Source organism: Thermobia domestica, chromosome 6 (genome assembly GCF_964235325.1).
Source record: "Thermobia domestica chromosome 6, izTheDome1.hap1.1, whole genome shotgun sequence".
Classification (NCBI taxonomy): Eukaryota; Metazoa; Arthropoda; class Insecta; order Zygentoma; family Lepismatidae; genus Thermobia; species Thermobia domestica.
Window position 1 is genome coordinate 150,634,455 of NC_137459.1, and position 25,158 is coordinate 150,659,612.

A 25,158-nucleotide genomic window follows, 5' to 3' on the forward strand; every position below is an offset into this window, starting at 1 on the left:
TAATCAAATATTATTCCAGTAATTGAATAATCATATGTAGCTGTAGGCATACTTTGTTGCTCTCGTTGTTCAATATACACGATGTGTCTGTTCTTATAATGCTATGGAAATTCTATTTGAATTGTATAATAACTGAAAGTTACTAGTAATTGCCTATGTGATGGAGTAGTTCATGTATAGTGCTAGAATAATCACCAGAAATTTATTCTCCATACTTAACCATTTAATATAAGTTTATTTGTAGACAAGGAAGAATAAATTATTTTATAACAAAAACTTACCTGGAGCTCTGCAATATGTATTAGAAGTATTGTTCGTTCTCACAGACTGTGCAACTAGCTTCCAATTCTTTGAATCGTAACAATTCTCCATAGTGTTCTTGGCGAAGAAAGCAACTTGCTCATTGTAATAGCATCCCAAATCGCTATAGAGAGAGCTTTTCAAGTTTAATATCTTACCATCTTCATCTACTTCTACCTGAGAATTCAAAGTGAAAAATTTACTATGGTGTAAAAATTCACAAGTCAATTGCTGAATAACTATTTCAAAATACTTGCAATTGCTGCTACTACTTTTGTCTAAAATAGACGTAAAATATAAAATTTAGAAAATATATTTTTGATGAGAACATATGACTAAACAAACACATATGCTTATCTTGTCAAATTTTAATTTTTATACAGAGAGGAGTGTATCAAGAGGTAATGCAAACACTTTGGGCGTGGGAGTGATTCTACGTTAGTAGTATATAAAAAAAAGTCACACGAACATACTTCAGGAAAAGCTCAATTTATGACAAAAAGACAAGCACTTGACTTACCTTTGACTAACCATATCTATATAGACGACTATATCTATCTAGAACCTATAGACTGATCTACTGATTCCTGACTACAACAAGTGTTCAAAAATCTGTCTATTCACCCAAAGCCACGCTTCCGCAAGTAGACGAAGACGTTGTGTACATCTGTGAACATTCTTCACATTGTCTTCCATATGAATTGCAGCCTGCCGGATTTGTAGAATGGATTGCTCAGGGGCGTGTGATTTCACAGTTTATCTTCATTTTATCTTTCATCCATTCCCATATGCCGTAACCCATGTAAGTAAAATAAGGAAACTCACGTGATGGTGATATAACATCCAACCTAGTGGCCGAGTAGTGCCGTTTGTTAGTGTATCGAGTTAATCGGAGATCCAACTAATTCAAGCGTATCTGTATGTCCAGCGGTATGGCTTGAAACACAAGGTGGTAGAGTCTCTAGGAAGGTAAGGAAATTGATTCCATTCAAGTTATTTTTCAGGTTTAGCATGTCATTAACACTATGTATGCACTGAAAAGTGTTCGTAAAACTGTGTCCGATTTTTTCAGCCCAATTATGCCAATTGTGGGTATTATTGATAAATGTGGCCTCATCAGCAAACGTGATGAAACGAATTACACGCTGATTCGTAACTGCCCATGTACACAGTGTCATTCGCTTTACTTCGTCATCCTCACGAAGGCTTTGAAAACTTTGTACTAGTCGGAAATGATAATGATAAAGGCAACCAAAAAAAGTTCTTGCCGTTTTTGACGTCCCATTAATATGCCATTACAGAGAGGAAATGAAATGACGCATGTGCCTGCCAAATGATCGGGAGTTAGTCTGACCATCGACCTTCAGTAGTATAAGCACGTTGCACATATATAGAAGTCATAGTTTGTCCAGTGTCGAAGAAAAACGGAGATATCAAAGCAGCTTGTTTGCATGTTTTGTTGTATTACTTTAAAGTGGGTCCGCCAGCTGCCAGATATGCCAAGCATTTGGGGAGACGTCGTGAACGAACGCACGGCCAGGCATTGGTTCCAAAATTTCCATTCAGGAGATGATACAATAAAGTGGATGGCCGCATGTGTTGGATAACGAGGCCCTGAAAGCAGCCATCGAAGAGGACAGTGGTTTAAGTGTGATGAGCTTGCAGAAAGGTTCCATGTTTCCCCTGAAACAGACTGCACCTGCACGGGATAGGGAAGTCATACAAATTAAGCAAATGTGTACTATACACATTGTCGGCACCCAACAAGGAACAATGAGTGGGAGCCTGTTTGTCCTTGCTCGCTCAGCACCTGAACACACCCATCTTTAATCACTTGCTTGCATTGGCCAAAGGTTTTGGATGCTGGTGGAGATTACTTTGAAACCTGAAGGTAATCTCTTCACTATATTGCTCTTTGTTTATCACGGCTCTAGAACGGCAAGAACTGTTTCGGTTACCTTGTATATTCTCCCGTCCACTAATGTTTTCCATATACTCACGTGGGAATCGGCCACGATACAGCATACAATAAGCCTGATACTTGATGTTGGGGCTCATTCAACAGAATTGTATATCTGGTAGCGTGTTTAAGATGCCATTCTTCTCTCTCCCTCCAAAGCAATTCCAGCCCTGGGCATTGTGCTCAACTCATGTACAGAGTGGCACACTCTTCCGAACACATAAATGTTTTGAGTTGTGGGGGTAGGAAAACACCTCCTGGACTCCTCCTCGGCTAGAACATTGTTTACATTGCAGTTTCTATAAGAAACATTATGCAAACATGTTTTTAGTTTGTAAAATACGAGTGGCATGATTCAGCACTTGGACACAAACCCCAGCAGCAACACAACACGATATGGATCTCTCTGCCTCGATATAAACCACAAAAATTACGACACTGTTTCTCAATTGTCCACAAAATGGCGTGGGTTCTCGCGGGTATAATGAGGACTTTTGTAATGCAGAAGAAGCACAAGTACGTTCATCCAATCTTGGTTCGTTATGACTTCAGAATACTAATGCATAAATCCTTAAATGTAGAACGATTGTTCAAAGTCACGTTTTCGTCTTTATATATCGAAATCAACACTTTACCCTCTACATGTTCATATGACATTTTTTGATGCTCCACTCATTTAGAATTAACTCCTGAAGTTTTTGTATTTACTTCTAAACATATGAAATATGCTCAACTATTATCGTACTTACATAGGAATACGCCTAGGAGTAGGAATATTTATTTCTTAATTCGATGAAGCTCTAACATATATAGGTCTATGTTTTGGATCGTGTTTTCAAGTCTATAACATTTTTTAACCTTAATAAGGTACCTTAAAATACGACTAAACGTTATAATCCGTATGTAGTAAAATTACCTCGTAAGGAACGTAACATGGATGACGTTTCCCCACCATCTGTAAGTTGCTTTTGAGATCCATTACTAATCTGACTGGTTTATTCAATTTATAAGCTGCAAGAGCACCGGCAACCGCAATGTGGGATGCTCTGGAAATTTTACTGCCATAACCTCCTCCAAGGCGCCTTACGCGCACGTAAACTCTTGAAGAAATCAAAACAAAATCGCACGTAAATTTGTTGGAACAATTAGATGCAGAAAAAAATTAGTAACCCAAAGAAACCACAATAGAATGAAATAGTGTGACGTCCCCTGCTTCTCGTTGAATTGGTAATCTCAATTGTCTTTTCTTAACCACATGAATTAAACACACAAATACAAAAGATATGCTAATTTCCGTATTGCAGACACTAGAGTAAAAGAAATACTTGTGTTTCTTTCAAGATATTTCTACTAAATGAAACTGAAATTATATAGAAAAAGCAATTAGGTAAGAAATATGTTAAATATCATAACATATAACAAGCATTGAGAGCGAAATTAGCGAGTTGTGATGCCTTGCGAAATTTTCTCTCTGATATAATATATTATGTGCATATATTATTTTGACGTTATATTGAGTCTTAAAATGTACTCATCTTATTCATTATCGGACATTAACGTTAAATAATCCTAGAAAATTTTAATTTAGTAGTATCTGTATTATATATAGTGGCCCCAGGTAGCGTAGTTGTTAACGCTCCCGTTTGGTCCCGGGTTCGATTCCCGGTGGGGGCACTCGGTCGAAAAAGTGTAAAAGGTTTTTTCAGATCAGCCACCCTGAATGAAGCTTTTCTGGGTTTTCCTCACTCACCCAGGCAAATGCCGGAATGGTACCTAGGCCTCTTTCTTTCTTTCTTTCTCCCCTTTCCCTGGATAGTGTGCTCACCGAGGGACGCCATCCTTTATACGTGACGGGCTAAATGACCATAGATACCGAAAGCCCAGAAATCTAAATCCTAGTGAACAGGATTACTGTTTAACAATTTAAAAATGTTCTGAACCACTCATAATTGGTTGTTTTCTTAATGTGCTCTCACTATAAGCTTTTTAATTAATAAGAATATAAGGAAAGATCCGATACATGCACACTGATTAGAAATTAGTCCATATTGAATATTCCCTACACACATAAATGGCCATACACATGTTCCAGGTATGTATTGTAAATTTGCAGGTATTATAATTGTAAAGCTGTATTGGAAAGGGTAGCCGTAAGAAGTGTAAGCGTGAAAATCAGAATTACCATTATTTTAAAAGCAATATTTTTTTCTTTTTTAAAAATGTATATTTTTACTTTCTTTCTTGTGTGACAGCTCGTCAATCTGTACGTTAGGGAAATTATGTATCATTTCTTCTTACGATGAATTAAATTGTAATGACGCTTATATTAACTACGCAATTGTTATCTTATCACTTACAGTTAGAGGTGAGTTGTCTTTAGAAATAAGTCCTTAGAAATGAGTTTCTTCATTAATTTCTAGATATTACTAGTAAATTTTCTAAACAGTAGCCACTATATTCGTAGTTTCTACTTTTTTTTTACAGTTAAAATATTCTACAACTGTCCCGCCATGACCGTGCCGAGAAAGGGGGAGGGGAACTCCTGTGGCCTGAGCCTGCACAGGATTCCAGATCTCAGTATAAGGAGGGGGAAATTTTAATTCAGAAAGTACGTGAAAAACGCAGCTCTTGTTATGTCCGGATTTTCCTGACTGCTACCCCTTTATGACAGTCGGTAAGTCCGCGCCACAACCTATTGAGAAATGAAGATTTCGGCCTGATCTCCAAGTGGGGACTAGTCAGTGTCATTGAATCGGGAAGGATACGTGCTACCACGTCAATGTCTTATCAAGATACGGTAGGTAGCTTAACTGTCGTCCCTACCGGCGGAGATGAGACTTGCCATCCTGCGAAATGGGCAACTAGGCTGTGCCCTTGGTTCCTGGAGATATAAGATTATGTGGCATCCCAACACGCTTGTGGAAGAAGGAGAATGGTGTGCTCAGAAGGGTGAACTGTCGCGCCCTACTGGGAGGATAATGTGGTAAAGCCCTGAAAGAGCGTTCAGTGCATGCTCGTTGGTGCGGGATGGGATACTTGTATTCTAATGCGCTTCCTCACCTCAAGAGTAAATGAAGTAGTGGAATCGATCCTTTGTCCCAGGTTCTATTCTCTTACTGAGTGTAGTATCCACGACTCTACCAAGGGGGCCGCCACTCCCAAATTACCATTGTCTTTAAAAGGAGACACTCTACATCAGACATTGGGTCTGGTAATGCATGGTGCCTATACCGTATTAGAGGAAGTTCCGTATTGCTTGAACAACCCTACAGAGGGAGGATGTGATGGTCCCTCCCAAATGGTGACTTACAGTTACCATTGAGGACGGAAGGTAGCTTAGCTACCACATGTACGAATTACTTAAACACGTAAAAGATAAGCAGTTCCGCATTGCTAGGACGAGCCTGCCAGATGAAGTTTTCTCTCAAATGAGTATGCATGTTTGCAAGCAGTCTACATCAGTCATTGGTTCTGGTTATGTACGATGTACCTCTACCGTAAGTAAAGGAAATTCCGTATTGCTTGGATGATCCTACCGAGTGGGGATTGTCAGTCTACTGCCTGGAGGGGGACTGAATGGTGACTGAGGAAAGGTGCCGACCCGAGGTACCTGGGTAAAAATTTCCGATCTGAGTAAAAGGGAGTAAACTCTCCAGGATAAGAAGCAGGGATCAAACTCAAATGGTGACCTTACACGTAACACTAGATATGGGATGAGATACTAGCGTATCTCGTCGTGTTCGCGGTATTCCTTCGCAGAAGGCGGTAGGGTCATTTGTTCAAAGACGGCCTACCCGCAACGTTTTGCCTCACAGCGCCGCACGTGGCAAAATTTGGAGCTAACGGTTCCAACACGCAGTGAAACTTTCTAGAATTGAGTGACATAAGCGCCATGTTGGTAAACGGAAGCATCCTGCTGCATACTTTTAAATACAAAGGTAAATGATAAAATCACCACTACAAAAATGGCTGATATAACTCTCTGCTTAATGTAAAACTCGAGATAAACAAACGAATCTGCAGTTGTATAAAAGTCATGTGTATAGGAGTATTAGATGAGGTGTCGAGCATACAGCGCTGCTTCCTGGTTTGAATGCAACAATGTACACTCATGTCCAAAATGATTGTTTCATATCTATAACTGTCTTCTTGTAAGAATATAATTTGATAATGATTTTGCAGGGTACTTTTAATACTGATATTATGTGTATAATCGGGAAATGTATATTTGTGGTAAATTTCATAGGAAAAGAATTATAAATTCGAAAATTAGAATGAACAAAACAAAATGTTGCTAAATGGGCAAGAAAGTTTTATTGCTCTTATTTACTACTCTTTTGACATGAAATTTGCCACATACATGTCTTTGCTGGTTATACACATACTAACATTGCAAGAAATACCGGATGAATTCGTTATCAAATTATATTTCTACAACAACATATTTATAGACATGCGGCAATAATTTTGGACATGAGTGTATAAGCGTGTCTTTTGTTGTTTTTCCTGCATGATAGGCGTTGGGGTAAGATGGCCCCTTCTGTGCATAAGCCATATGGGGTATGACGGCCCCCACAAATATTGTTATGCTAGTTGAATATGTCGTGAATTTAGATTAACAAATATGTGTCTCAGAATGATATGCAGTACAAATTACAAGGCTCGCCTCCGTGTTCCATTTTCATGAATGCACATAATATAAACAGGTAATTAGCTGCCATTAGATGGTTTAGTCGAGAGCATGCATTGGTGATCAGAAATAACATTGTCCCAGACTGTAAGTCGTACTTTGTTTCGTGGAAACTGTATTTTTGCTGTATTGTATGTTATTGAAATGAACAGTCAAGAAAGGAAGGTACTCAGGAGCAAAATATTTGTGAAAATCGAGGGAAAGGAATCTCAAGGAAACATAGTGCAAACCATTGTTAGAAGTGTGACGGTTATTATTAAATGCTATTGATAGGAAGGATCGTACAAGTGTAACGACTGCAAGGGTTGGTTCCATGACGACTGTTTTGGACGAGATAGATTCCAGGTTGGAATATGTGCTCTTTGTGGTGATTAGTGATGGTTTGTAGTGGGTTTATGGAATATGGAATACACATGCTGAAGTTTTATTTTTCACTTGTTTATTACATTAAGTTTTTACATATATCAGAGTACAATTTAAGGGGATCCATCATTGCACAACCAACCTTTTTTATCGGTAAGCCGACTTTGACACATGTTTGTTAAAACGGCCTATTTTCCACTACCTGCTATTTTGACTTATTGTGCAGACAGGATATCTGGTTAGTGGATAAAACCTGCATTTTCTGATAGCCTAAAGAACAATAGTGTTAATCAATAAATTGCTTTTTCTTCAAAATTTATATTTTCTTGTTATTCAGGAACAAACTCCTTAGGGGTGCCGTCTTTGAACAAATGACCCTAGCCATTGAATGATAGAGGTAGGCAGGGTCTGGAATGAACAAGCCCTGTCGGCCATGTATGAGGCTCCCGGATTGGGTTAAACTTTGCCGGACTGTGATCAAACCGTGGGATGCGGGTAGCTAGTGCTTGCACTGGCGGGAGGTGAGCTTGTTTTATAACTCTCGGGCTCCATGTCTGCAGAACTGGAAAGACTTGACTCACTAACAGGGCCGATTCGACCAATAGGATAAACTAGTAGACACTTAGAACTTTGGTTTGGTCGCGCAGTGGACGTATCCCACTTCCCTTGTAGGATAGGAGTGACATCAAGGTCGAGAGACACACTTTGAAGTTGCAGTCAGTGCACGAGGAAATTAAAGTCCAAACGCCGAGGAAAAATGGACTGAATGTTTGAACGGAGCCAGTCTTTAAAATAGGCCCACCGGCGGTAGCATGAAACCTCATGCTAAGTACACTCATGCTAAAAAAAAAGCGCGTATACTGTAACGCACGATTTTTCGCAATTATTCCATTTTTTACGTTTATGAGTAAAATTCAGTTATTAGTAAGTGGAGATAATAGAAAGCAATCCATCTAAGAAGCTATTTCCAAAAAATATATTAAAATATAAAAATATAAGCAAAAAACATAATTATGCTCGGTTTTGTGTATTCTGGCAATAATGCCTTCGAGGGGGTTTTTGCAGTAGCAGAACATGATTGCAGAGGGAATTTCACGATTGGTAATATCGTAGTATCGAGAAGTTGAATCAAGGAACTAGAAAGTGGAGTAAAATGTTGAATTTATTGGTTTAAATTAGGGTGTAAATTGTCTGCCAAATATAAATTAGCTTCTGTAACCAAGATGTTGTATGGAAGTATAGAAACAAAGAGGAAAACTGTTGTCTTAAGTTTGGAAGTGACATGCTCTATAGCCATGGACATTTATTTGTTAAGAAAAAGACAGGCAACAAAAGGTAGTCTCTGTGGTCAAGTGGGTAGAGTGGCGGACTGGTAGTTCTTATACTGTTTTGACACCAGATCGAATCCCATCCCATTCAATTTTTTTTTACAAGTGCATAAATTATACTTTTTATAGAAAGTGCATAATTTTCATGTTAATAAGAACCGAAACAATATAATAAGGAAATAACTTATTAATAGTGTCCTTTACGACGTATTTATTCAGGATTAGAGTACTATTGTAAGAGCAATTGTTTTCAGTTTATGGTATGGTATGCTTATTCCTCCCCTCTCCGTTTCTGCACAGCAGACGAGCAGCTCACTTCGAGTGTGTCTGAGAGTCAGGAACAGAAAAAAAAATAAAACAAGCGCGACCTGCAGCCTTACAGCGAATGAAGTAGAATAGCTTGTTGTCATGAAAGAAAGCTGATGTTAAATTGAATAGGTTGATGCAGAAAGGGCGTATGTCATCAAAATGGCGAATATGATTTTTATAGTAAAGCCTACTCGTATGAAGTCGATACATCTTTTGGTGCAGAAAGGGCGGTGGTATCTTTTCTCCTTATAGTAGAATATAGGTCTTGTTTTTTCAGTTTGATGCAGAAAGGGCGTATGGTCTAACTTTACGCCCTTTCTGCATCAAATCAAAGCGATCATGCGCAAGAAAAAGCAGGCTGAAAGGAGAAGAGTATACCGATTATTCTGGGAAGGTTCTTGCATAAAAAAAAACTGGAGCAAAATGTAAATGTAAGTCTGATTGTTTTTCCACATTTTCGGCGGAAAATTTGCAGTCCATGCTGGACTATTTTCATTCATTCCCGGATATAAATGCTCAAGATACGTTCCTACAAGGATGTATTGAAGCCCAGGCTGTGGCTAATAGAAGGAAGAAAAAACATTTTCCGAATCCTAATCACTATGATGAGCCAGACGATAATGCTGAAGAACCATCAACGTTATCGGGCCCTGCAAAGGAGAGGCGTAACCACACGTACCATTATTTTGCCAGCTGCAATGGTATTAGAACCAAAGTCTGCCAGAAGGCATTTCTGGCTATTTACAACATTACCGAAAAAAGAGTAAGACGATTCTGTTCTCTCCTTACCGAGGGCGTGGCTCCTGTGGATCAGCGTGGCAAAGAAGTGGAAATGCCATCCCCGGTGAAATTTGCCAGGATATTCATGATCATATATCGTCATTCCCTGTGAAAGAAAGAAATTACTCCAATATCAAAAAGCAGTATCTTGATGCCCGAGTGAACGTCCGAAAGATGTATGATCTTTTCCTCCAGTTACATCCTGAATATTGCAAAAACCCAAAGATGGGGATAGAAAAAAAAGGGTGTCATATTATTTTTACAGGCAGTACTTCTTGGAAAATTTTAATCTCGGATTTGGGAGGGCACAGGTAGATGTTTGCTGCGAATGCGAACAACTTTCGAGTAAACTTCGGAATAAACACCTTAATGATAACACAAAACGCGTTGCCACAGCCGAGAAAATCGTCCACAACAGAAGGGCTAAAACATTTTACACTGCAATGGAGCATGCCAAAGCCACGGCAGGTGAAACAACTACAGTACTCGCATTCGATTACATGCAAAACCTGCCTCTTCCAAACATCCCAGTGCAGGAAATTTATTATCTATGGGTGTATGTCTTTGGTATCCATGATCTCAAATCAAATCATGATAATATGTACGTCTACCATGAGGGCGAAGGAAAGAAAACTCCTGACGAAGTTTGCAGTTTCTTGCTAGATTGCGTCTCTGCGCTGCCTAACACAATTACAAAACTGAGACTGTTCAGCGATTCCTGTGGTGGGCAAAATCGAAACCATACCGTCATTCGATTTTTGTGCAATCTCGTAGAGACTGGGAGATTTGAGAACATTATTCACTACTTTCTTGTTCGCGGCCATTCTTTTCTACCCTGCGACAGAGACTTTGGCCTCATAAAACGGACCAGCTGTCATTGCGATAGAATTTACACGCCGGATCAGTACGCTGAGGTTATTCTTTTGTCAAGTACGCAGGGAAAGATGGAAGTAAAACAAGTGTCTACTAAAGAGATTCTTGACTTCAAGCACTGGTGGCCTAGCAAGTATAAGAAGAGCTGCATATATGTCGAGACATCCGGAAGAGTTGTGTTAAAGGATGATAAAATTCAGTTTAAGGTATCAGGCTACAGACAGCTTGAATACCGATCAGACATCCCAGGAAAAGTAGTCGTACGACTGTACATTGACAACGATCTCGTTGGACATACCTTCAGTCTAGCGAAGTATAATGAAGAAGATCAAACCCTTCCTTCAACTCCGGCATACTCAAGTGCTCAATGAGAAGAAACTCGACGATTTGAAGAAACTTCGTCAATATCTGGCAGGATACGAAGAATTCTATGAACAGATTGCTGCGTGGTCATCGACAAGTGTGGAAGATATTGAAGGGGGTTACTTTGATGACTAAGTCCAGAAAAATGCGCTGATTTTCATTGTTTGCTTTTCTACTAATGCACACAGTAAAGTGTTCACTATTATGTTGCATTTTATTAATCCCAGAAAGTCCATGGAGGGCTTGTCGAACCCACTCATATGTATTTGGTTATAAAACACGTGGTAAATCTTGATGAGAAGCATTATTTTGCAAAATAATTTGCTTTATGTAAATTGCCCATTTGGTAAGTACGGTTACTCAGGTTAGTTTAGGTTAGCGTAGGATATGTTAGATTAGTTTAGGTTAGATAAATTTGGTCATTGTCTTTCAGTAACACGTTTCACCCTTTATACCTATATTCCCGATAAAAATGTATTTATTGTCTATCGATAACTCTGATAAATACATATCACTAATGTGCATTTGTATTTAATAACTTGCAAGTTAAACATGATTTTGCAGTACTGGGTTCATCGACTCCCATTTATATCGGGAATATCGGTATAAAGGGTGAAAGACAATGACCAAATTTATCTAACCCAAACTAATCTAATACAAACTACGCTAACCTAAACTAACCTGAATTAACTTTACTTAACAAAACTGGTCAATATTTGTTTCAAAAAGCAAATTATTTTGCAAAATAATGCTGGCCCTCCAGAAAGCCGTCCTGCCTGCAAAAATTATGTACAGGGGTTTATACAGTGGGTTCGAGGACCTACTTGATACAAAAAGTCTCTACTTGATTCTGAATACATGTGTTGAATTTTCTTCAATTTATAGCCATTTTGTGCATTTGATGCAGAAAGGCCGCATGTTTCGGAATTTTTTCAGGGTTTACTAAAACTGTTTGCAGTATAAACAACAAGCTTCCTACTATTTATGAGCTCTTGACAAACCTTACTAATAACAAAAATATCAGGCCTTTTATTCTTACCGCGTTCGAGCTAAACGATTATTTTTAGTTTTCTCAAAACTATGTTTTTGGTACTAATACCGTTTCTGCATCAACCTGTTCAATTATTGTTTTAGTGTTTGTGTTGTGTGTGTTTCCTTTTAGAGTATTGACTCTCTCTCTCTCCCTCTCCATTTTTTCATATCCACAAGTGCAAGAAATGCAATCATAAGTCTGTGTAAGGAATAAAGAATGCTCTCTTTAAACAAAAGTAAATTATACAGCTCTATTTGTGAGGAACACGAGTGCTTCCAAAATATGTCATGGATATTAACTATAATCATACCGTTCTTCTGAATTATACAGTAGCGTGAAAAACTGATAATAAAATTATGTAACAGGCATAAGCCTTTTTCTAGCGTGAAAACATTAAACATAACAAATTAAATTTTTGGTATTACAAATTATCAGTTTACGTGTCGGTGTAGGTCAATTCGTTTTCACATTCGAACGACGAAAGAAGAAAGTATGGTGATTGTTATAAAAATCGAATACGAGATTTCAATGAATTCAAGTAACATGGCCCCTACATATCGAAAAAATGATTTTTCGACGTCTGTCCATCTATTCGTCTATCGGTTCGTCACGCTTTTACATGCACTCAAATAGGGGCCATACTGTTCAATGTATCTGGACCGAATTCTAGACATAACGTTTTAATAACATACTATCGTTTCGAATTTTATATCCTTCGACACCTAAAAGTAAGGGCAGTTTACTGAAGAATGAAAATCTTCTATATATATAAAAGAGAACGTACAAAATCCTTTGTCCGCTCATCACGCTAATACGGCTGAACCAATTTCTTTCATTTTTGGGGGGTTATTAGGATTTGGACCCTAGATGGTTTTTATCATATCACTTTAATTTTTAATTACCAGTGTCTTGAGATAATTGACCATTCAGGTGTCCACAAATCCTTTGTTATTAGTTCATCATAGGTAAAAATAAACGTATTTATATGCAACCCGCATGACCGTGTCACTCGGCGGGTTAACATAAATGACAGGCGATATACAGCGGAAAATAGCTTGAATCTTCTGTTTAAAATTTTTTAATTGATTTGCTTATTTTTACAGACACTTTTACAATATGCCAGCACCGGGATGACCGCAGCGAAGCGGGGCGGGTTAACATAAATGACAGGCGATATAATGTTAAGATTTACTGGAATCTTCTATGGTTTTTATCATATCACTTGAAAGCGAAAAAGTAAAAATTATCTAAGTAACAAAGTTTATTGCGTTCCGGGGTGACCGCAGCGAAGCGGGGTGAACGCTGCTAGTTTAAAATAATTCAATTTTCTCAAAAAAAAAAAAAAAACAGCTGTGACTATTTTATTTATTTTTTATAATATATATTTTATTAACAACTCTCCACCGTAGTATGAATCATTGCTCTGAAAAAATGCATATGGTGTAATATATTGTATGGTATGCGTTCTTTTTTGCACAATTTTCTCAACCACATTTCATAAATAAACGTATAATTAATAACCTAATACTATGACAACTCGTTCGTCATGTAAACATTCAGAAGAAGTACTTTACTCTTAGGGTGAGCTTTCCTCTGATGATCTTCCCATTAACACCTCAGGCAATTTTGTTCATATTTCGTAAAGAAATGTGTCATTAATAAACTAAGATATAGCATAAATCGTTTATCTCGATAACATACAGAAGGAGTGGTTTTCTCAAGGGTTGAATTTTTTTGACAATTTTCTCAGTAATGACTGAAACAAATTTGTTCTAATTTCAGTAGAAATATTTTCTGTAGTAATCTTACAATATGGCATAACTCGCTTGTTCCGAAAAGAAAAATCGAAAAGAGATAGTTTACTTTGACAGTGAAATTTTTCCCGACAGTTTGCTTAAAATTACTCGAGCTACTTGGTCCAGGTTTTATAAATAATTTATAATATGGCACAAACCGTTTATTCTCAAAATTGCAGATGGAATAGTTTACCTTTGGGGACAAGTTTCCCGATGACCTTCGCATAAACAACTCAGAAGATGTTTCTTGTTCATATTTCATAAATGAATGTTACATAAGTAACCTAGCTATATGATATAATTCCCTCATCCTGAAAATCTAGAAGTGGTATATTACTTTTGACAGTAAGTCTTACCCTGCAATTTTCTCAAGAACGACTCAGACAATATAGCACAGCTCGTTTGTCCTGAAAAGATCCACAAGGAATAGTTTATTCTTGGGTGTGGCTTTTTCCATGATTTTCTCAGAAATTACTCAGACGCTTTTGCTTATAGTTCACATACGATTATATCTTTAATAATTCTAATATATGGCTTAAGTTATTTCTAACGGAATAACGGAAAAATGGGTACTTTACTTTTGGGCCTAAAGTTTCTTCTAGCAAAGTTTTCCAAAACACATTCGCAATTTCCCAAATAAATGTTTCAATAGTAGCTGCAGTCTAACATGAGTCAATGTAAGAAATTCGAGCGAGAAAGATCAGTGCGTTTGCTCCGTACCCTTTCTTAAATATATTTTTAAATGTTACACCTAAACACAATTTTCCGAACAAAATCGAAACATCTTTTTAAATGCGCCTTGTTGTGGTCAAACGGTTCAAGTGCATTGGTTCTGGATTTGATTTCCAGTGAGAGCTAGTGTATTTTGGTCCAAGAGATGTGACACGTCTGTACAAAGAAAAAAAGTGTTTAAATAAGCCTAACCAAGCTAATAAATAATACAGAGAAATAATACAATGTTACAAAATTATCGAAGAAACGTTGTTAATATTAGGTAGGTGCGACTGAAATGTCCAAACGATGATTGTCAATTCCAAAGGTAAAAAAGTGAAAAATACAATGCCAGGTTAATCAGTGGCCTCTAGATAAAGCTATCTTACCAAGAAGTGATTAAGATACCAAAAAATGTAATCGCTGGGAGACATGTTAGGAGAATACAGAGAGTAAGAGAGAGTTTAATACTGCAAATCATGGACAGTGTGCACCTTCGTTTGAGGGCGAATATTGAAGTCCGTAGGCCTACATAGATTGCATTGAAATGAACATTAGGACACAATATTTGTTTAATATTGCTAGGGGCTTGCTGACAGGTTTGCAATGTGTCTGACGGGGTTCGATACTATAGCGATCCTAGCAAACTCCTGAGCCTTCCCCACTCTATACTGTAAGTTAAATTCGTGATTAATTAAAACTATATTTGTTTAAATTTAAAACTGTTGACCGTTATGATCTGTGCATCAAGGACAGCAATCTGCCAGAATTCTTTGTTTTCGCCTTTGTTTAAGCCCATAAATGTCTTTGTTCATGAGCTCATTCGTGCCTAAGCGATTAGCGTACGCAACTTTGGCATGGGAGACGCGGGTTCGATTTCCGGCGAGAGCTCATGTGGTTCGGAGTCCACGTTAATCAGTAGGTCGACGTCTCATATAGCTTCGTTGCTGAACGAGACGTTAAACTTAAACTCAATGTCTTTGTTCATAAATTTCTTTGTGTATGGTTTTGCATATACGTGGCATGGACATTAAATTTTGATTTCTACGCCATATGTATATAATTACATACATACCTATGGAACGAACACAACAAACTTGGAGTATGTATATTGTTTGTGTATGGAAAATCATCACGCGGCGCTGCACGGGAGAGCCGTGTGTATGGAATTCCATGCACATGGCAATCAACGTGTTAAGAAATGTATAATAATAATAATAATAATAATAATAATAATAATAATAATAATAATAATAATAATAATAATAATAATAATAATAATAGAATGCGAATGGAGATAAGGCGAAGGTCAGTTGTTTTTGTTTATATACCAACATACTACCTGATTGTGGCAGTTCAGTTACACAGTGAACTTGCGTAATGACAGAGTGAAAATTGGATCTCCACAGAGAGCCCTAAGGGTGAGTATGATGTACAAGTGCAAACTGGGGTCAAACGCCGCTGTAGCAAGGGAGAAGATACGCTAGGCCTTTGGTGAGGTGTCGTGACTACGTAGACAGTGCAGCGGCGGTTTAACAAGTTTAAAGAAAGTGACAAAACATTGGAAGACGCACCACGTGCCGGAAGACCAACACATATACAAAATGAAGATCTTCAGGCAGCAATTAAGGCAAACAGTGGCCAGACATGTAGAAAAAAAAACCTAGAACTACAATTGAGTGTGTGTGATGAAACTGTTTGGCAGCACCTTCATCAATTTGGGAAGCACTACAAGATGGGTCGATGGGTTCCACATGATTGGATCCGGGCCAGAGGGCAACGCGAGCAGATACCTGTTTCTTTGGTATCTTGTCTGAGGAAGGAGCCATTTTTGGACAGGGTGTTGCCTATGATGAGAAGCGGGTCCTGTACGAAGCTCCACGGCGCCCTCATCATTGGTTAGCATCCCGTGAACCGGTTCCAAAACAGCCGAAACCAGCACTGCACCAAAAGAAGGTCCTCCTGTGTGTTTGGCGGAACGCTCGTGGCATCGGGAACTGCTAGCAGTTTGTCAGAGCATTAATGCAACTGTGTATTGTCAGCAGTTGAGCCGTGTTCAAAAACAACTCAAAACTATGGAGCCACCACTTCTGAATCGCAAAGCGGTCCTCCTGTTACAGGACAACGCTAAGCCCCATGTGGCTAGGATGACGCGGGACACCATTCTACGCCTTGGGTGGGAAACACTATTGCATCCTCCATACTCCCCGCACATTGCACCATCTGATTATCACCTGTTCTACCGCGATGGAATCCATGGACTTCCAGAACGTTGGAAGAAGGTTGTCGATGCTGATGAGACTATTTTTGATCTTCCAGATACGTCTTAGATGACATATCGATGTTCGAAGGTTGTGGGTGAAAAAGCGACAGAACTTTCTTGGTTACCTTTGTAATATCAAAGCTCCACCTCCTTTGGAGACAAGGGGTACGCTCGAACCAAAAGTATAGCATCTTTTCTAGTTAGTAGTTGAGGTATGAAATATTTCAAAAGTTTGTAAACTGTACGTAGCCGTTGGATTATTTACTTCTATTTTTCCTTGTAGAGACAGAACCTCATTTATAGTACTTTTTTAGCTTGCGGAACTTTTAAATTTTGATGAGAGCACAAGCAAGCATTGGATTTTTTATTTTTGTGTAACAGGTTGAACTAGATCTGTTGAACTACTAAAGTTCTTACAAATCTTCATATTCTTTTTATGTAACTTGTTTTTATTTTGCATTTTTGCTGCTGTAGGTCCTTAAAATCTAATGTTAAAATATTTGAGTTTGTGGAAGTTGAATAGAATATTATATCTCAAAATATTTCATGAAAAAATAAAACAAAAAATCACGTCATTTCTATTATCAAAATGCCTGTGTGATATTTCACTTTGCTCGTACCAATCTGCCACAAGCCAGTACCAATCTGCCCCCACATGGGGAAGATTGGTACAGATTGCAAACCTCTCGTAAAATGTAATTTACTCCAGCTAGGACATTAGTAGAAACAATATTGCACATTGTAAATGTAGCTAAAGAATCAGTTTAAGTAGGAGAAAAACACGTTTCTGAAGCTGACGATATATTCTAAAATCTCGGGTAAGTAAATATCGTACCAATGTTCCCTCCTCTTCCCTATACTCAGAATTTTATATAGTAGTTTGTTTTATTCGAAATTACATACTTCCTGCAACTATTTTTTGATTGAAATTATTTGAAATGAAATCTTTAAGTTTTACGTCCTACGATTATGCCGACTAGGCTAAAGGAGACAGTGATGATGAGAAATGAATGAAATGGTCGAATGAAGAATGTGGGAGAAAACGGGGTACCCGAGAAAACCGATGTGCACGGGTTTTGTCCAACACAAGGTTTACTTGGCGCGAGTTGGGATCGAACCAAGGACCCCATGCACCAGAGGTGAACGGTCTAGCGCTAAAACACCGCGGCCTCTGAAATTATTTAAAGGAGAAAGGGCATACTTTATGAGAACTTGATTACGAACACATTTGTTAAAAAAAATACCAGCTTTTCGTGAAATATTGCTTATAGACAGGGGCGGATTAAGGCTTTTGGGGCCCTGGAGCCGACTATTTTAAGGGGACTCTATGTTACGAGTAGTTCCAGCGCATTAATTTTCTTTGCTGCCTTCAACAGCCTCATAGGCTTATCGAACCACCGAGAACTATGCTGTAATATTTTAATGTGCTCCAAGTTTACAATAATTAGTTTAGTTATATTCATTATTAACAGTTAAATGGTGCTAATGGAAAGACTTAAATCTAGCGATAGAGCGAGCGCAACGATCGGAAAAAAATTGTCTTAAGCCTTTAATATAATAAGTTGATTGCTACATTTTAGTATTAAACAGAGGGACTTTAGGGAGCCCCCTGAGCTTGGGGGTTCCGGAGCATGGACTCCATTGGCTCCGGCCTTAATCCGCTCCTGCTTATAGATTATAAATTCAAAAGTCCTGGTCGGGTCCAGGCTAAAAATTTTGGCCCGTACAGACCTCTAGCCCCTGTGTGTATGCTATCTTTGGAAATACAGTAGAGTTTCGCTTATCCGACATATAACAGGCAGGCAGAACGCCGGGTAATATGGATGTGTTAAGAAAAGACCTATTAAAAGTCAAACTATGATATAATTTTACATATTACGCATCTAATAATCATGTTTTGTAAGAAATGAATATAATGCATTGAATTAGGGACGTATCCAGCGTGAGGTCTTGGAAACTGTCCCCTTTCAAGACTCAAGTACTTTTTAATAAACCTGCATTTACCTTTTGAGGTTCTTTTATATCAGATTACTTTGATTCAGTGTCCAAACTGTGGGCAATGCGTTGTTGTTATAATTCTAAGAACATACCGTAATACCATTGATACCAGGTGGAATTAAAGAACACTTTTAATTGGGATTACAATTTCGTTTCCGTTCTGTTAATAACGTTAATGTTTTAGAACGATACACTTATGGCCATTTGCTATTTTTATTATGTGACATACGTAGCAGACAGTTTTCCTTACATATCTCTCGAAAATAGTTTTTGATTTCTTTTCTGCTACAATGTAGTTTGTTTAAAGTAAACCGGTTCATAAATGGAAAGTAAGAAAAAGTTTAAGAGAAATACAGAACTGTTGCATTCTTCTTCTTCTTCTTCTTCTTCTTCTTCTTATTATTATTATTATTATTATTATTATTATTATTATTATTATTATTATTATTATTATTATTATTATTATTATTATTATTGCTATTTTTAAAACAATAGAATTACGTGCTTACGAGGATTTGTGTTGGGCCCCCTCCGAAAAAACCTGGATACGCGCCTGCACTGAATGATACGCGCCTGCACTGAATGAGTCATGGTGTAGACGGGCGTGCTAAGCGATAGAATCCAGAGCATCGAAAAAGACTAAGACCACAACTTGCAATTCTTCTTGCCGATTGATGCTACTTTTTACCTGCAATAGTATGTCGGATAGTACGGTATGTGGAACAAACGAAAGTCAGATTAGTGAGACCATAGCGTATTGGTGTTTCATGCACCTAAACCTTTAAAAGATTTATGCAGAAAACATCTTTAACTCACTAGCTAAATTTGTGGGTATGCCAGTATTATTGCCAGTATATACAAAACCGAGCATAATTTTGTTTTTGTTTATATTTTATTATATTTTTGGAAATATCTCCTTGAATGGATTGCTTTCTATTATCTCCAGTTACTAACTGAATTTTACCCATAAACGTAAGGAAAATGGAATAATTGCGAAAAATCGTGAGGTGCAGTATACGCGCAATTTTTTTGAGCATAGGGGTACGTGGTAGTGTAGATCCTAATGTTATTGTTTGTACTATACTTTAATATACACCTTCGATTTATGTGTTTGTATGGAAAAATACACGGCGATCACAATGATCACGGTTAGAAAATGACGACATGACTATTTTAATACACTAATGCTACACGTTACTGATAAGATAGCTATAATTTGGTATATCCCATAAAACTGCATTCATCACTGACGTCTGGGAAAAAAATCCTGTAAAAGAATGGCACAAATTAGGGAATCAACTCGTTATGTATATTTCGTCCCTAACACTTCCTTCCACTTCTGTTGTGGTAGAGACTTGTTACACTTCATAATGTGTCACCAACGTTCTGTAAATTGTACAGTGGTACACCATTATATGGCCGGTTGCATATTGACCAGAGGAAAGTCAGCCAAGCCGAGGCAGAAGAGAATGTGGAGAGAGAGAGAAAGGCCTGTGTGCACTGACTGTGCAGTACGAGGTTTCGTTGTATTGCTCAAAGTACTGAACCTCGGCTTGGTTATCTCTTCCTCTGGTCAATGTGCAGCTGGCCTAAAAGTTCTTACGTAAAGGTGGTGTCTATTGAAAAGGAATGACTTTAGGGAAACTACTATGTAAAAATTTTCAAAGAAAGGGAAACTCCATCAAATCAACAATACTGAATTTAGTTTAGATTGGATTAGAGTTCAGGATCCCGTTCAGCACCAAGGCTATATGAGACATGGATCTACATTTAATGTGGAATCCGAGCCACACAAGCAGTCGCAGGAAATCGAACTCAGATCTTCCACGCCAAAGATGCGTACGCTAGTTTCGCGGTTATTATAGTTTCGTGGTTAAGCGGTTAGCATACGCGCCTTTGGCGTGAGAAACCCGGGTTCGATTCCGGGAGCTCTTGTTGTTCGGATTCTACGTTAATCAGTAGGTCCCGTCTCATATAGCCTCGCTGTTGAAAAGGAAGTTAAAATCAACTCAACTTAATATATAGCTACGAGGACGCGTAGTACCGAATTTAGAATCTGTGATACAAAGAGTTTCCGATAGGAATTACAGAACCTCGAATAATGTGTCCAGTAAAAGAAATACAAGTATAAAAATATCTTGCGCAGTATTCCCAGTGTTCTAAGTTAGATACTATTGGCTAGTTCTAGTATGAATTTCCTTAAAATTTTCCATATCACTTCGTTTAAAACCGTTAGTGCTTTCATTATGTAGTCTCAAAGCTCCCAGATGTGCCTCGTACCAAAATCGATTTCAACTTTTCTTTGTATAAACGTTTTTGTGTGTGTTAATAAGAATTACTTCCGAAGCATCATAATAGGATTTTTGAAATACTTTGTACATGAAGATCAAAATACAAATTAACCTACTATAATTCAAATTGTATATTAATTTGGAGTTCAACCTTAAGAACAATTCCAATGATTTTACTCCAAGCAATGAAAATAATAATAATAATAATAATAATAATAATAATAATAATAATAATAATAATAATAATAATAATAATAATAATAATAATAAACACATTCGAAGTGTATAAATTCCAGTTCGTCATTATGTGTTTCTTACATATCAGATAAATGTATCACTTTAAACAACTATTGATATCACTTACTTGTTTCTTGGTAAATTTAGTGCGTTAGAGATAGCACCTTGTACACTATCCATATTCTGTGTAGAGGAATATACGTTCAAACCATCTTCGGTAGGTACACAAACGGAAGTTTGAACCTCCATTGTATAATGGTACTGTGCCTTAATTAGGAATTCACCTTTTATTGTATGGGCTGCTTGATTACCATTTACAGCTAAAAAGAGCAAATTAAAATAAGGCAAGAAGTTAATTACATATCTTTAATGGAAGCATTTGGTTTTATTTATTCCGTTCTAAAAAAAAAAAAAAAACTTGCACATATGTTTAAGCAATATGTAATGGTACATGCCAATAAAGGGTAATATATAAAGAACGTATATAAGAATGTACAATTTTGCTTTTTCTTTTTTTAAAAAAAAGTTGGCCACCCACCTCTCTTCGTAAAGTTCTTCATTAATACTTACAGTCCGAATTAAATCAAACAAATGTAGATTTTCATTGGCCAACTGAGATCTTAATTAGAGCTGAAGTATTAGAATTTCCTGTTCACGGTTGTCAGAATATGGCTCTGTAAAGCAAGGTGAGTGGACAAGATTTCTTGAACAAGGTTGTACAATATCCAAAGTAGAATTTGAAAACTTCAAATGAAAAATAATTTTACATTTGTTTTTTAGATTTTTAAATATCTATTTACGGCATGACCAACAAGAAGTAGAGAGATACAAGTTACTTAGCCAAGAGTACAGAGAAATTGCAGAAGAGATCAGTCCCAATATATCCACAATGTGTGTACTGAAATTGAACAACATTAAAACCATAACCAACACGAAAACGTTTTGAAATTATACAGCACCAGGAGTATAAACCACGCAATTGGGTGGTAGAAAATGCAAATGGTGTTCTTATTGGAGATAGAAAAGTTGCAATTGGAAAGTGGAAACAGCATTCTGAGACACTATATTCAGCAGAAGATATCATGAATACACTGGCAGATAATAAAAGTTCTGAAACAAAACCTGCAATTTTCCGTAGTGAAGTTGTGAATACAATTAAACATCTGAGGAACAATAAGGTGCTGGTATGAGGTGCTTCAAGAAATGGGTGAAGAATGTGTGGATGTATTTCACTCTTGTGTAGTGGAATATGGGGTAGTGTCGAAGAGACAGAACAGGATAAAATTAACTTCGTTCCACTATACAAGAAAGGATCGACTATAAAATGTTCAAACTATCGTATCATTATAGGCTACTTATTTCTCATGCAAGCAAAATCTTCTTACACGTATTAAGCCAGTGTTTGAAACTTTGCATACAACCTCAGATATCTGTGGAACAAGCAGATTTTATCCCAGGTAAAGGGAAAAAGGTGCAGATATTTAGCTTAATTAAATAGTAGAAAGCCTTGGCTGTGTAGCATGGAAGGTGTCTACAATCACAACGGAGTATCTGTTAAAGTAGATTGGGATATCTTGGATATTTAGTGTCTCTCGTGGCGGTAGACAAGGATGTATACTATCATCTTAACTGTGTAACGTTTACAGTCAACATATTATACGAAAAGCACTTAATGGTTGGCCAGGTGGCTAGTCAATTGGTAGAATAAAAATCAGCAACTTGCACTATGCTGATGTCACAACACTTATTGCTACCAGTGAAGCAGAGCTCTCAGAAATATTGTCAAGAGTGCAGAATGTTAATACATAATACGGATTAGAAGTAATCTTCAGTAAATTTGAGATGATGATAATCTGCCGAGCACCACAGGTCCAACTCACAGGCTGTTTGAGCAAGTTGGAGGTCGTACAAGGTCCTTGTTTACCTTGGGTTAAAAGTCAGTCACACATTCGTAAGGAAAAAAGAGATCAGAAGAAGGATCATGCTAAGACGTGTTCCCTCGAAAAAACTAAGCTTTGGTAGAACCGAACAATCACAAATGACTTCAAGATTCGTCTGGTCGAAGATTTAAAGTTCTCTGTCTTCTTCTACGGATGTGAAACTTGGATCATGGAGGAATCTCATAAAAAGTGAATTGATGCATATGGAATGTGGTGTTGACATAGAATGCTACGTATACTTTAGGCGGCAAGAACAACTAATACATCTGTCATTGAGGAATTCAAGATTTCTGAGTCTCTCTCTTCTTGAATCACCAGGAGAATTCCCAAGTTCCTCGGGTATGTTGCTACACAAGATGGAGTTAACATCCATAAAACCATCATGCAAGGCAAAATTGAGGGCAGTTTAGGACGAGGGAAGAATCCCTTATAGATCGATAGGACAAATGAAACCACAACTTACTTGTCTCTTCAGAGTGGTTTGAGGATAGCTGAAGATCGTATAAAATGACAACAGTATATTAGACATGTGACTAACGAAGTCAATCGGGTCGCACAGAAATGAGCAAAATGATGTAATGTGACGTTTAAACATATTTCTAATTTTAACTTTTAATGCTGCTAGAATTTTAAATTATTGTACTAGAGGAATATATATAAGTATATATAACTATTATATATCATTACAATTGAGTTCTAAAGCTATTATGAAACACAAAAATTATACCTATATTTGTTCTGCTCCTTTCCGTCGAAGAATTATGTTCTCTAACTGAAGTATTATCTCTATTTATTGCTTCCTTTATTGTAAGAATCGGTTTCTTCATATTTTGGTATTCTACCTTCACTTTCTTGGCAGCTTCGAGTGCTTTGTTACGAGTTTCTGCAACTATCAAACCTACAGCTTGTCCAGCATAACGTACTCTTCGTGATACGAATATCTTGAAAATAGAAAAGGCAAATTTCAGACGTAATGCTTGGAACATAATAATTATAATGAAACTTTATAATTTCGTAATCATTTCGATAAAGAAGATTCTTTTTCAAGTACACAAACATAACTTGCTGAAATAAAATGATTCAGGATGCCTGAATACTAGAATTACAACAAATGAGCGGAGCAGGGGCTGATCCAGGGAGGAGGCGATCGGGGCGATCGTCCCCCCTAGAAAAGGAAACTTTCTTATTTTATATATAAATAAAACCCATCTCAGAGTTTGTAGCTCTTAAAAGTAGCTCTAAGCAACAGTATTACAACCCACCGCCCCTCCCAGAAGTCAGCCCTGGATCCACCCATGAAGTGGAGAAAGTAATGTAAAGCTCATAATATTGGTGCAGAAAATGTATGCCTTTATAATAAAGATAAAACTTGCAAAATTAAGTAACTTTGAAGATATAAAAAATACTATAATTAAACTGAAATCATTAAAAAATATTAAAAATAGATACCTATCAACATGAAACAAATGTAAATTATGCTACAGCCAATACACGACAGAATATAAGGGAGGAGATGAAACAATTTTTACATTTCCTGGGACAGTAATACCTTCAGGATAGCCTCAAAATTATTTTACTGTTACGTAATCGTTATTTCTTACATTAAGTATTTAGTTACTTTTGTATCGTCATTATGCATGTAGGTGTAAACAGTAAATTATATTTTAATATTTAGAACGAATATTTATTTTATTCATGCGAGAATTATATTTTTATTTTACGTCCGATTCAAAGTCAATACTCTAGAGCGTTTAGTAACAAAATTTATATTGTCTTCTATTTGGATTATTAAACCACTGTACAACTTTTTAAATACAGTTTCAAGGAAGTTTAGGTTCCATGTCATCATTATGGAATATTTTGTCTCTTAAAAGTAGCCCTAATAAGTTACAATCTCCTTAGTCGAAATCAGGTCTGAATGAT

The 25,158-nt window shown here is 37.2% G+C and overlaps 1 protein-coding gene across 2 annotated transcripts in view; it reads right to left on the bottom strand.

Annotated features, from left to right (window-relative positions):
* Nucleotides 1-25,158, bottom strand: part of LOC145688265 (uncharacterized) — a 249,611-nt gene that overhangs the window by 36,434 nt on the left and 188,019 nt on the right. For both annotated transcript variants that reach the window (XM_081762246.1, XM_081762247.1), the window contains exons 15-18: nt 23,963-24,176; nt 21,423-21,615; nt 3,177-3,360; nt 282-477 (exon numbers count right to left, since the gene is read on the bottom strand). In XM_081762246.1, the coding sequence (XP_081618372.1) occupies nt 282-477; nt 3,177-3,360; nt 21,423-21,615; nt 23,963-24,176 (787 nt within the window). The remainder of the gene's footprint in view (nt 1-281; nt 478-3,176; nt 3,361-21,422; nt 21,616-23,962; nt 24,177-25,158) is intronic.